The sequence below is a fragment of the Salmo trutta genome, chromosome 9 (assembly GCF_901001165.1).
Source record: "Salmo trutta chromosome 9, fSalTru1.1, whole genome shotgun sequence".
NCBI classification, from domain to species: Eukaryota; Metazoa; Chordata; class Actinopteri; order Salmoniformes; family Salmonidae; genus Salmo; species Salmo trutta.
The window spans coordinates 24071333-24086426 of NC_042965.1; the positions used below are offsets into that span (position 1 = coordinate 24071333).

The 15094-nt window shown below is 43.9% G+C and overlaps 1 protein-coding gene across 5 annotated transcripts in view; it reads right to left on the reverse strand.

Annotated features, from left to right (window-relative positions):
* setbp1 (SET binding protein 1) overlaps window positions 1-15094 on the reverse strand; it is an 89180-nt gene that overhangs the window by 69833 nt on the left and 4253 nt on the right. For all 5 annotated transcript variants that reach the window (XM_029763164.1, XM_029763163.1, XM_029763161.1 and 2 more), the window contains exon 2: window positions 12310-12873. In XM_029763164.1, the coding sequence (XP_029619024.1) occupies window positions 12310-12711 (402 nt within the window). In that variant the 5' untranslated portion in view covers window positions 12712-12873. The remainder of the gene's footprint in view (window positions 1-12309; window positions 12874-15094) is intronic.

The window sequence follows — 15094 nt, forward strand, 5'->3', positions numbered from 1 at the left end:
GAACCATGAAAAACAGCCCCAGACGATTATTCCTCCTCCACCAAACTTTACAGTTGGCACTTTTCATTGGGGCAGGTAGCGTTCTCAGGGAAATCCGCCAAACCTAGATTTGTCTGTCGGACCTCCAGATGGTGAAGAGTGATTCATCACTCCAGAGAACACATTTCCAGAGTCTAATGGCAGCAGGCTTTACACCACTCCAGCCGATGCTTGGCATTGCGCATGGTGATCTTAGGCTTGTGTTCGGCTGCTCGGCCATTGAAACCCATTTCAGGAAGCTCCCGACAAACAGATCTTGTGCTGACGTTGCTTCCAGTGGCAGTCTAACTCGGTTGCGAGTGTTGCAACCGAGGACAGACGATTTTACATGATACGTGCTTCAACACTCAGTGGTCTTGTTCTGTGAGCTCGTGTGGCCTATCACTTTGCGGCTGAGCCGTAGTTGCTCTAGTCGTTTCCACATCCCAGTAACAGCACTTACAGTTGACCACGGCAGCTCTAGCAGGGCAGAAATTTGACGAAATGACATGTTGGAAAGGTGACATCCTATGACAGTGCCACATTGAAAGTTCCTGAGCTCTTCATTAAGGTAATTCTACTGCCAATGTTTGTCTATGGAGATTGCATGGCTGTGTGCTTGATCTGTCAGCAACGGGTATAGCTGAAATAACCAAATCAACTCATTTGAAGGGGTGTCCACATACTTTTGTATATATAGTGTATACTGTACAGTGGGAGAAAAAAGTATTTGATCCCCTGCTGATTTTGTAAGTTTGCCCACTGACAAAGAAAGGATCAGTCTATAATTTTAATGGTAGGTTTATTTGAACAGTGAGAGACAGAATAACAACAAAAATAACCAGAAAATGCATGTCAGAAATGTTATAAATTGATTTGCATTATAATGAGGGAAATAAGTATTTGACCCCCTCTCAATCAGAAAGATTTCTGGCTCCCAGGTGTCTTTTATACAGGTAACGAGCTGAGATTAGGAGCAAACTCTTAAAGGTAGTGCTCCTAACCACAGCTTGTTACCTGTAAAAAAAGACACCTGTCCACAGAAGCAATCAATCAATCAGATTCCAAACTCTCCACCATGGCCAAGACCAAAGAGCTCTCCAAGGATGTCAGGGACAAGATTGTAGACCTACACAAGGCTGGAATGGGCTACAAGACCATCGCCAAGCAGCTTGGTGAGAAGGTGACAACATTTGGTGCGATTATTCGCAAATGGAAGAAACACAAAAGAACTGTCAATATCCCTCGGCCTGGGGCTCCATGCAAGATCTCACCTCGTGGAGTTGCAGTGATCATGAGAACGGTGAGGAATCAGCCCAGAACTACACGGGAGGATCTTGTCAATGATCTCAAGGCAGCTGGGACCATAGTCATCAAGAAAACAATTGGTAACACACTACGCCGTGAAGGACTGAAATCCTGCAGTGCCCGCAAGGTCCCCCTGCTCAAGAATACATATACAATGAACATCTGAATGACTCAGAGGACAACTGGTGAAAGTGTTGTGGTCAGATGAGACCAAAATGGAGCTCTTTGACATCAACTCAACTCGCCGTGTTTGGAGGAGGAGGAATGCTGCCTATGAACCCAAGAACACCATCTCCACCGTCAAACATGGAGGTGGAAACATTATGCTTTGGGGGTGTTTTTCTGCTAAGGGGACAGGACAACTTCACCGCATCAAAGGGACGATGGACGGGGCCATGTACCGTCAAATCTTGGGTGAGAACCTCCTTCCGTCAGCCAGGGCATTGAAAATGGGTCGTGGATGGGTATTACAGCATGACAATGACCCAAAACACATGACCAAGGCAACAAAGGAGTAGCTCAAGAAGAAGCACATGAAGGTCCTGGAGTGGCCTAGCCAGTCTCCAGACCTTAATCCCATAGGAAATATGTGGAGGGAGCTGAAGGTTCGAGTCGCCAAATGTCAGCCTCGAAACCTTAATGACTTGGAAAAGATCTGCAAAGAGGAGTGGGACAAAATCCCTCCTGAGATGTGTGCAAACCTGGTGGCCAACTACAAGAAACGTCTGACCTCTGTGATTGCCAACAAGGGTTTTGCCACCAAGTACTAAGTCATGTTTTGCAGAGGGGTCAAATAATTATTACCCTCATTAAAATGCAAATCATTTTATAACATTTTTGACATGCGTTTTTTCTGGATTTTTTTGTTGTTATTCTGTCTCTCACTGTTCAAATAAACCTACTATTAAAATTATAGACTGATCATTTCTTTGTAAGTGGGCAAACGAACAAAATCAGCAGGGGATCTAATACTTTCCCCCCCCCACTGTATCTCTCTATTATGTGTTGGAATACTTTGGAACAGATTTCCAACATTAAAATCCCTTGGAGCTGATTTGCTGGTGTCCAACATCAAAACATTTACAGTTGAAGTCAGAAGTTTACATACACCTTAGCCAAATACATTTAAACTCAGTTTTTCACAATTCCTGACATTTAATCCTAGTAAAAATTCCTTGTCTTAGGTCAGTTAGGATCACCACTTTATTGTAAGAATGTGAAATGTCAGAATAATAGTTGAGAGAATGATTTACTTAAGCTTTTATTTCTTTCATCACATTCCCAGTGGGTCAGAAGTTTACATACACTCAATTAGTATTTGGTAGCATTGCCTTTAAATTGTTTAACTTGGGTCAAATGTTTCAGGTAGCCTTCCACAAGCTTCCCACGATAAGTTGGGTGAATGTTGGCCCATTCCTCCTGGCAGAGCTGGTGTAACTGAGTCAGGTTTGCAGGCCTCCTTGCTCGCACACGCCTTTTCAGTTCTGCCCACAAATTTTCTATGGGATTGAGGTCAGGGCTTTGTGATGGCCACTCCAATACCATGACTTTGTTGTCCTTAAGCCATTTTGCCACAACTTTGGAAGTATGCTTGGGGTCATCATTCTCCATTTGGAAGACCCATTTGCGACGAAGCTTTAACTTCCTGACTGATGTCTTGAGATGTTGCTTCAATATATCCACATACTTTTCCTGCCTAATGATGCCATCTATTTTGTGAAGTGCACCAGTCCCTCCTGCAGCAAAGCACCCCCACAACATGATGCTGCCACCTCCGTGCTTCACGGTTGGGATGGTGTTCTTCGGTTTGCAAGCCTCCCCCTTTTTCCTCCAAACATAACAATGGTCATTATGGGCAAACAGTTGTATTTTTGTTTCATCAGACCAGAGGACATTTCTTCAAAAAGTACAATCTTTGTCCCCATGTGCAGTTGCAAACCGTAGTCTGGCTTTTAAATGATGGTTTAAGAGCAGTCGCTTCTTCCTTGCTGAGCGACCTTTCAGGTTATGTCGATATAGGACTCGTTTTACTGTGGATATAGATACTTTGTACCCGTTTTCTCCAGCATCTTCACAAGGTCCTTTGCTGTTCTGGGATTGATTTGCACTTTTCGCACAAAAGTACGCTCATCTCTAGGAGACAGAACGCATCTCCTTCCTGAGCGGTATGACGGCTGCGTGGTCTCATGGTTTTTATACTTGCGTACTATTGTTTGCTCAGATGAACGTGGTACTTTCAGGCGTTTGGAAATTGCTCCCAAGAATGAACCAGATCTGTGGAGGTCTATAAACAATTGTTGGAAAAATTACTTGTGTCATGCACAAAGTAGACGTCCTAACCGACTTGCCAAAACTATAGTTTGTTAACAAGAAATTGTGGTTGAAAAACAAGTTTTAATGACTCCAACCTAAGTCTATGTAAACTTCCGACTTCAAATGCATATTTTATTTAGTCAGAAAACTTGGGGGGCCAAATCAAATCAGCGCCTACAGGTGGGGAACCCTGGTCTACAGGCTAGAACACATGAAGAGACCGGCCGGTAGACTAGTCACCCACAGAATTGACAGGTTTGACCGTTGGCAAGAAATGTTTGCTAAACATGGGTGTGACCAATAAAATATGATTTGATAAAAGACAGGCTGGAAAACACTGCCCAGGGTACAGCTCATTTACATTTCTTAAGTAACACACACACACACACACACACACACACACACACACACACACAGCTTTTATGAACTCATCAAGTCCCTCAGGTCACCAACCGCCACCCAAGCCTGGGATAAATTCACACATCAAAAGGCACACCACACACACACACACAGTGCTCAGGGGACCACCAAGCATAGAGGCTGCCGAGGCGAGATAAGTGTTTGTGTCCAAAGCCAGGACACACTTAGGCACTCAAAATACACACACACAAGGAGAGAGAGAGAGAGAGAGAGAGAGAGAGAGAGAGAGAGAGAGAGACACACACACACACACACACATGGAAAGAGAGAAAGACACACACACACACACACCCACACGGAGAGAGAGAGAGAGAGACACACACACACACACACACACACAAGGAGAGAGAGAGAGACACACACACACAAAGTCAGACTGGACTGCTTTAACAGCTTCTCCTTATCTCTGTCCACAGATAGTGAGATGGATTAACAGCTAAATCTGGCACACACACTCTGACCACAATCCCGGCGCTGTGTGTGTCTGTTGGACTGCTAACTGAATGTGTCAGGGAGAGTGATGCAGGGGTTGACCCAAGGTTCATTATACCAGAACACACACATTCATCTTCCACTACTAACACACACACCATTTACTGGTTTGTGTGACAGAACATACACCACATCACTTACTGTGCACTGTGATGACTGTGTATCTGATAATAATTCTCTCTCTCTCCTCCCCCCTCATACACACCTCCCGCCCTGAAGGGGCCCCTTAACCAGGTTCTCCATATGCCCGTCTCCCCCCTCGCTCTATGGCTCACGTTCTGGCTTCTCCTCTACTCTCTGTCACCATCTGCCACTTCACAACAGAGGGATGAAAGAGAGAGACAGGGAAAGATATAAAGAGAGAGAGGTGGTTGAAGAGATAGAGACACAGAGAGAAAGAAAGAAAGAAAGAAAGAAAGAAAGAGGGAGGGAGGGAGGGAGAAAGAGAGAGGGCAGACCCAGACTGCCTCTCTTACAGACACACACACACACACAGTCTGTATTACAATGATAGCTAATAGCTGAATGGAGGGATAGAGGAGAAAGGAGGATAGGAATAAGAGAGAGACAGGAAGGGAGAAATAGTGGGATAGACTAGAGGTAAGGAGAGAGACAGGGGGAGAAGATGACAACAACCCACTGCAACCCAGTCAGTGAGCATGCCGACTCCTGTCCCTGACACCACGGCAGCAACTGCCAATCTTAGCAGAGAGACAGACAGGATGAGAGGGAGATCGCTCTGGATCAGAGGGTCAAAGTGCAAGTTTGCTCTAAACACACACACACACACACACACACACACACACACACACACAACACTAGGGACCTGAACAGACATTACACAGAGCACTACTGTGACACCAAACTGAAAAGGTGGCTGTGTGAGAGATGAGGAGGGGTTAGAAAGACAGCAGAGGCCACGTGCTGATTTCATTAGAGGAGAGACAGAGGAGAGAGAGAGGTCTGTGACCACAAATGGAGAGCAGAGGCCAGCTGTCAGTGGTTGATGTCAGCTCTATTCAAAATCAAATCAAATGTAATTGGTCACAAACATTTAGCAGATGTTATTGCAGGTGTAGCGAAATGCTTGTGTTCCTAGCTCCAACAGTGCAGTAAAATCTAACAATTCACAACAATACACACAAATCTAAAAGTAAAATAATCAAATTAAGAAATATATAAATATTAGGATGAGCAATGTCAGTGTGGAATTGACTAAAATACAGTAGAATAGAATACAGTATACACATATGAGATGAGTAAAGCAGTATGTAAACATTATTAAAGTGACCAGTGATTCCATGTATACAGGGCAGCAGCCTCTAAGGTACAGGGTTGAGTAACTGGGTGGTAGCTGTCTAGTGATGGCTATTTAACAGTCTGATGGCCTTGAGATAGAAGCTGTTTTTCAGTGTCTCGGTCCCAGCTTTGATGCACCTGTACTGACCTCGCCTTCTGGATGATAGCGGGGTAAACAGGACGTGGCTCGGGTGATTGATGTCCTTGATGAACTTTTTGGCCTTCCTGTGACATCGGGTGCTGTAGGTGTCCTGGAGGGCAGGCAGTGTGCCCTCAGTGATGCGTTGGGTAGACCGCACCACGCTCTGGAGAGCCCTGCGGTTGCAGGTGGTGCAGTTTCTGTACCAGGCAGTGATACAGCTCGATGGGATGCTCTCAATTGTGCATCTGTTAAAGTTTGTGAGGGTCTTACAGGCCAAGCCAAATTTCTTAAGTTGAGGCGCTGTTGCACCTTCTTCACCACACTGTCTGTGTGGGTGGACCATTTCAGATCGTCAGTGATGTGTACGGCGAGGAACTTGAAGCTTTACACTGCGGTCACGTCAATGTGGATACGGGCGTGCACCCTCTGCTTTTTCCTGAAGTCCACGATCAGCTCCTTTGTTTTGTTGACGTTGAGAGAGAGGTTATTTTCCTGGCACCACTCTGCCAGGGCCCTCTCCTCCTCCTTGTAGGCTGTCTCGTCATCGTTGGTAATCAGGCCTACTATGGTTGTGTCGTCTGCAAACTTTATGATTGAGTTGGAGGCGTGTGTGGCCATGTAGTCATGGGTAAACAGGGAGTACAGGAGAGGGCTGAGTACGCACCCTTGTGGGGCCCCTGTGTTGAGGAGCAGCCTGTGTGTGAGTGTGCCCCTGAATGATCGGTTTCAATTACATATAAACTTCGACCCTATGTATTGTAACCAAGGAAGCAAAGGAGCTACTGAGAGAGAGCTGAGAGAGAGGGAGAGATATACAGATTACCTAAGATCCATTCACTTCTGTACTAGTACACACACTCAATACTGCGCACATAATGAGATGCTTGGGTACAAGATGGCTGCTCTCCAGGGAAAAGAGCGAGTCAGCGAGGTGCTCGGTGTATGAAGGGAACCAACACACACACACACACAGCAAGCTGCATAGTGTATGAGAAGAACTGAGCACACAGCAAGTCAACACAGGTTAATGACTCTAGAAGAGACTGCCACACACACACAAAAATGTATTTATACACACACTGTCAGAAAACCCATTAAGTGGTGTTGTAGGGAGGTGGGGTGATGGTATCTCATTTAAACAGCAATACTGGTCTTTCTATCAATTACTCACTCCTCAAACTTTCGGTCTATGGAAATGTGTTAAGACATGGACAATCAACCCAGAATATATCTATCTATATACACCCACAATAAGACTCAATCATGGACACTCTTACTGACAGTTGTGGCTGCTTTGCATGATGTATTGTTGTCTCTACCTGCTTGCCCTTCGTGCTGTTGTCTGTGCCCAATAATGTTTGTACCATGTTTTGTACTGCTACCATGTTGTTGTCATGTTGTGATGCTACCATGCTGTGTTGTCGTGTGTTGCTGCCTTAGGTCTCTCTTTATGTAGTGTTGTCTCTCTTGTCGTGATGTGTGTTTTGTCCTATATTTTGAATCCCAGCCCCTGTCCCCACAGGAGGCCGTCATTGTAAATAAGAATTTTTTCTTAACTGACTTGCCTAGTTAAATAAAAGGTTAAATAAAAAATAAAATAGCTATACAATCAGAACATATCCATCAACATAAACTTACCTTCTCAGTTGCTATAGGCAACAGCAGACGAGAGCCAAATTCATCACACAAGAAAACCCTCAAACATTTAAAGGACATTTACAGTACAAGTATTCAGCAACATATTTGAAACGATCAGAATCTGATCTGATCAATAGGGATGGGATCTCTCCTTACAAGCATCTAGATACATGGGCTCCGATCCGATGCAGGAATGATACTTTTAGTTCCAAACGATTCGATTAGTGGAACTCTTCTCCTGTTCCAACCGGTTCAATTCGATACCATATGTTTTTCATAACTGAGTACAATGTCAGGTCTGCTGAGCACAAACTTCAACGTTGTGAAAATTCTGTGTACCTCCCGGCGCGCGTTTACTGTGAACACAGGTTTTACCCGCTTTAAGTTAGTTTTAACAGTAGTCAAGTAGGCTACTGCAGCTATTTGATCAAAATGTAGACCTACCAGTGGCTTACCATCAAAAACAATGGAGAAAATGCATCCCATAATATTTTAACATGGAAATAGCTGTTCTATCATTCAGCCTACAGTAGCAGCCAATGTGTGGTGTTCAATGTAGGCCATCATTCCATGAGCCCTTTGAAAAAACATGCAGGGCTTGGCATTAACCTGTTCATTCACCTGTCCTTCAGACAAGGAGGTGACTGAAAAGGTTGTTGTGTTGTTTGATGCAAGAAACTACTTCACAAAATAAAACGCATCATGATTACCATACCATTATTAGAGATAATCAGACAAATTACATTACCCTCTACCTATTGACTACTTAGCTTATTCAAGCCTGCCTCAAAAGACAAAAAGTTATTTATCTGACTCACTTTTCAAAGATGTCTAGAAATGTAGTAAGCAGTCACTCCCCCATTGCTGACAACAAATGATCTATAACTGGGCTAATAACTCAAACTAGCAAATGATATGAACAAATGTACACGTCTACATGTTGCTCTCGCTTTGATCTTAAAACAAGTGCATCTACTCACGACCGCTCATGCTGTAAAAACAGTCCAGTTCAAAGTGAATGGCACAAACCTCATATATGGCAATGGTCTATTTGCATATAGGCCTACTGCAGCTCTGATTGGTTATGGCGCACCGGTCTGTGTAGAATATGGGCCTGAGTCGTGCCTGTCAATGTAATAGAATCCTACCTCAAAGCGTCCTGCCTACAACAAAATCTATTGCATACTTAGTTTTGCATACTAAGTCTTGCATAGCTCGTTTTGTTTCGGTATGTGGCATTGAAAGTGGCTAATATTGCAGTGATTCAAGCACATTTCCCACAGTAAAGGGAAACGTAACTAACAGGGAAAACTAAAAATGTAAGTGAAGTTCATATTGCTGATATTTCTTCTGCGTGGCAGTCATGCACCTTAGAGGGAACATTGTATAGCAAATTAGCATATTTTGAGCTAGTAATATTTCAATATTTATATTTAGAAACTAGCTATGACATACATAGCCAATTCATATAACAGCTTTGGATTTCACCTGTCTCAAAAGTGAAAATTACGGAGGACTGCACTCTTCTCCTGTTCCAATCAGTGTGGCTCGCAAAAATGATTGCTGTCCTTTTTATGAAATTACACATTTAACCTGTTCATGTAAAAATGACCGAATGCACTGACTGTTTAAAGCAGAATTACCAAAAATATTTTGTCCGGTGAACCTGGCAATCGAAAAGCCCCAATCAGCAGTTAGATGTAAGTTGTGTCCACTCCGGTAGCCTACACAGCTCCACAGGTAAAACACCATTTTTGACAGTGCTTTTGGTAACAATGACATTGGTCATCCCTATATTAACAAAGTCTATGATTTTAATTTTTTGGTGACCAACTTTTTATTATTATTTTTTTTTTGTGAAGGGTTCAGATCAGACAGGCAATAATGTTCAAAAATTAAATAAGCATTATTTGTCCCGTCTCATCTCCCCCCCCTCCCCCCCTTCTTAGTTGGTGCGACCCATTCCTATTCCCCCCTTCCTCCCTCCCTCCTTTGGCTCATGTTGTGGATATATCTATGCACAAAACAAAACATCATGGACAACTCATCTTGTGTTTGTAAAATTGTTTGTGGGAACAAAGCACACGGATAGAATCAGCCTGCATTCATCAATATTTGATACAGATATTCAAAATACAATTCATGAATTCAAACATAATTGCATTATAATAACTCATAATAAGCTTTTGAACTTTTTGACTACTCTATTAAATGTATTTAATGTTGTTTCCTTGGCACTGTTCACATGAGCTTTGGAGAGCTCTAGTGAAAGCATATCAAGGAAGTGTTGTAGACATTGAGTTATGGTGAGCTTATGTGGAGGTTTCCATCTGGTCACCAACATTCTTTTTGCAGCGGTTTCTGGGGAACTGTGAGAGTCAGTGAAGTGAAGAGTCATTGTCCAACAACAGTATATTTGGAAGATTTTTTTCTTCCAATCTGTATTCTGTTGGTAGTCTTTAAGATCTATATTCCATACAGTAACTGTTCCCATTTGTTTACGGATGGCTTGTAGTATATATATATATATATATATATATATATATATATATATATATATATATATATATATATATATATATATATATATATATATATATATATATATATATATATATATATATATATATACATACATACATACATACATACATACATACACACACAGTGCCTTCGGAAAGTATTCAGACCCTTTGACTTTTTCCACATTTTGTTACGTTACAGCCTTATTCTAAAATTGATTAAAAAAAAAAAAATTCTCCCTCATCAATCTACACACAATACCCCATAACGACAAAGCAAAAACAGGTTTTTAGAAATGTTGGCAAATTTATACAAAATAAATAAACGGAAATATCACATTTACATAAGTATTCAGATCCTTTATTCGGTACTTTGTTGAAGCACCTTTGGCAGCGATTACAGCCTCGAGTCTTCTTGGGGATGACGCTACAAGCTTGGCACTCCTGTATTTGGGAAGTTTCTCCCATTCATCTCTGCAGATCCTCTCAAGCTCTGTCAGGTTGGATGGGGAGCGTCGCTGCACTGCTATTTTCAGGTCTCTCCAGAGATGTTCGACCGGGTTCAAGTCCGGGCTCTGGCTGGGCCACTCAAGGACATTCAGAGATTTGTCCGTCAGGGTCATTGTCCTGTTGGAAGGTGAACCTTCACCCCAGTCTGAGTTCCTATGCGCTCTGGAGCAGGTTTTCATCAAGGACCTCTCTGGACTTTGCTCTGTTCATCTTTCCCTCAATCTTGACTAGTCTCCCAGTCCCTGCCACTGAAAAACATCCCCACAGCATCTTGCTTCTCATGGTTTGAGTCTTTAGGTGCCTTTTGGCAAACTCCAAGTGGGCTGTCATGTGCCTTTTACTGAGGAGTGGCTTCCGTTTGGCCACTCTACCATAAAGGCCTGATTGGTGGAGTGCTGCAGAGATGGTTGTCTTTCTGGAAGATTATTCCATCTCCACAGAGGAACTCTAGAGCTCTGTCAGAGTGACCATCGGGTTCTTGGTCACCTTCTTGGCCAAGGCCCTTCTCCCCCAATTGCTCAGTTTGGCCGCGCGGCCAGCTCTAGGAAGAGTCTTGGTGTTCTTGGGGACCTTAAATGCTGCAGAAATGTTCTGGTACCCTTCCCCTCGACACAATCCTGTCTCGGAGCTCTATGGACATTTCCTTTGACCTCATGGCTTGGTTTGTGCTCTGACATGCACTGTCAACTGTGGGACCTTATATAGACAGGTGTGTGCCTTTCCAAATCATGTCCAATCAATTGAATTTGCCACTCCAATCAAGTTGTAGAAACATCTCAAGGATGATCAATGGAAACAGGATGCACTTGAGCTCAATTTCAAATCTCATAGCAAAGGGTCTGAATACTTCTGTAAATAATGTATTGTTTTATATTTTTTATGAATTTGCAAAATCAAAAACATTTTTTTTGCTTTGTCATTATGGGGTATTGTGTGTAGATTGCTGAGGAAAATGTTTTATTTCATCCATTTTAAAATAAGGCTGTAACGTAACAAAATGTGGAAAAGGTCAAGAGGTCTACTTGTGTTCTGACTACCTAACAACTCAGTAAGTGGATGGAGTGGGAGTGATTTAATATTGCCAAAGCTATTTTACAAACATCTGAATGCTGAAGTTGCTGCGCAGATGTAGCCTACGTATATTAGAACAGGGATAGGGTAGGCCTACCTCTCGTTGGCGCGAGCAGCTGCGTCTCCCGCACGGTGCGCACAGTTATTATCTGATTTGTAGATCAATGTTATACGCAGTTACATGTATAAACGTTTGATATCCTGAAGGAGAGGATGCATCAACTCAGTCACAACAGATGAGGTATTTTCAGAAAAAAATCAGATTAAAAAACATCAGTGAACTTGCGATGAGTAATGTTTGAGTCTGTTTCCTTACCGATGCACGCTTCATTTGGATTGGTTTGGATTCCCTTGGACCGATGCACTTGGATCTTAAACATTTGAACATCTTAAAAACTTAAACATTTGATGTGTACCCGTGAATTGTTACATCCCTACTGATCATCCCTTTGGGCAACACAACCAAACAATCAGCTCTAAACGGCTGACTAACATTTCAAAATGCTTCAGCATCATTTAAAGCTACATTAGCAACAGTGTATTCATACCAGTAACGTATCTAAAAGGCATCCTTACCCTCTTCCTAGGGGGTCCCTTGTCCTGCGCTGCACGGCCCCCTAGCCGGCCCCCTCGGCCCTCCCCTGGGGGGGGTCTGATGGTCATCCGGATCTCCGGGGGACAGATGTAGTTCTCCAGACTCTTGGGGGGTTTCTTGGTGCGTTTGGTGGTCTGGATCTTCAGCTTCAGACTCCCCTCCTGGAAGCTGGCTTCTTTAATGGAGAACTCCTGTTCCTCTAGCCCCTCCCCTTCCCCCTGGGACCCCCAGCGCTCACCCATCACATCACCAATGACCTCATCACCCCGCGACGCAGGCCCCAGACCCACCCTTTCCTGTTCTTGCTCTTCAGGCTCAGCCCTCCCACCTCCTAATTCCACCTCCTTAGGTCGGGCTGAGCTAACCAGATCCCTCGACTCCATCCACGCTCCCGCCAGAACCAGTCAGGATCCAGAGAGCAGCGGCAGCTAGCCAATAGGTTTGCAGAGAGTGGCTGTCCGTCAGAGTGGGTTGCCTTAGGAACGTTAGCTACTGCTTCTGGATTGGTTCTCCCACAGGAACACATGTAATCCAACAAGGCCAAACTACAGAGAGAGGAGAGGAGAGAGAGAAATTACTATCAAAACTTTGAAACATACAATTTGTAGTGACAGTAAGCATTTGTCAGAGTCCAAAACGTGTACACGTCTGCACAGCAGTGTTCTAGAAAATTGAACTGTTGGCTTTTTTTTTATACTTTTGGAATTCTCAGTACAGCTCAAGCAACTTCTCCAAATGTCAACACATTCAAATGAATACAGGACGCGCACGCAGATCTGCGTTGGTTTGGAAGTTTGGGGAGGTGAGCGGTCGGCTGTGCATCCCCCGTGGACAGTGGTCTCAGAGCCGCATAGCTATGTCACAGTGGGCCGCCGGACTATCACGGCTCTGCGTCTGTGGACTCTGAATTACGCTTTAGTCTCTCAGAGTTTAAGACTGGTGCAGGAGCAGGCAGAGAGCTGTGCAGGCATGCCATACACACTCATTTGCATTTTACACTGTGTAAACAACATTTCACACACACACACACACATTTTTTCTCTCCTTCTCCCCACCCTCTCTTTCTCTCTCCTTCGCTCTCTCAATGTAAAATGAAGACATTCCTCTCCAGCTCTCTAAAGGGAGGGTGAAGCTAGCCTGAGGACACGAGAACAAAAACTGCAGATTGAGATGAAAAAGCTGACGGCTCTTTTTTCTTTTCTCCTTCAGCAGAGGGAGGAAATTGCGTAGACTGAGAGGGAGAGGGAGAGGGGGAGGGGGAGGGAGAGGGGGAGGGAGAGGGGGAAGGTACATTATTTTTCCAGATGTGGTTTACGAGCTGATCTCGAAAAAAACTGCATCTGACCTGTTTCACACACACACACACACACACACACACGCATGCATAGAGACACTGCGGCACTCGAGGATCAGAGTTATCCACCATAATGCCATTTCTGCTCTCTAGGGAAGAGGGTGTGTTTGTCTCAGACTCAGCACAAACACACATCAAGCCCTGTCACTCAGTGAGCCAGTCAGACTACCACCAGTATTACATCCATCTCTCAGTAGACATGTCTAATCCAACTGAGAGATGTGTATGTACAAATCCTAAAACACACACTCTTACATAGGCACATGTCCAAACTCACTTTTCTTCCATGAACAAATACACACAAAAAGAGCGACCAAAACAAACAGTACACTTCACACTCCAGGTCCCGAGTCCCATCCCTCACACCGACATGAGCCACGTTTAACACAACATTGTATTGTTTTAAAGGATATGTTCTGTGTACATTAACTCTTTATTTGACCTTACAAGTAATCTATGGGTCAGGAGAAACTGTAATCCACGATTTGAATTTATTGAAATAAACCTCAGCTACACTTGTCATCTGGATATTTCATACTGAGAGTTTGTGTATCTAAAGGGTTTGGGTTAGCGTGTGCTTCAGGCTCCTGTATGTGTGTCAGCCCCTGGATCAGCCTCCTGTCCTGTAAAGCTGATCCCCTGTAGTCATGTTAGCCAACAGGCCATGGCGGTCTTAAATGCTCTGCTCACAGCGGGTTTGGATAACCAGCATAATACACTATAGAGTTTCAACAGACTATCAGAGTAGGACTGTACACACACACACACACACAGGTCTGCTGACACACAGCTCTGGCAGTATGTCCCTGTTTGGTCCTCTCTGTTGGGTCTCCCTAATGCCAGGACTGTGACTCGGCCCAATGGCATCTTTTAAACCCCCCTGTGTGTGTGTGTGTGTGTGTGTGTGTGTGTGTGTGTACACAGTGACTGGGCCCTAAGGCATGTGTTAAAGTCACCCCAAATGTGTCTGTGTTCAGGGACCAGGACTCTCCCTTGGAACAATGAGAGGAAAACAAGGACAGCTGCCAAGTCCAACCACATAGCAACAAATCCAGTGACCAACCAGATCCTCTGAGGACACAACAGCAGTCTCTACACTGCTCTATGTCTACACTAAATGGTATCCTTTACAAGACATTTACAACTGAGGCCAAACCATATCAAACAGCTAGATGATTCCACATCTCCAGCTGCATGTCCATGAAGCTTTGAATAGACGTAGGGAAAAGTATTGTTTTTTTACACTTGACGTTCATTAATACACAACTAATAAGACCTATGGAATAGAGTATAGTTTTACCAACCCTGCTCTTATTTACTGCTGTTCAGGCTCTCAGTGTCCGGTCTGGAGCGTGAAGTCACAAGGTCTGCTGGGCGGCTACTGAGTAGCAACCTAGCGATGCCAAAAGCCC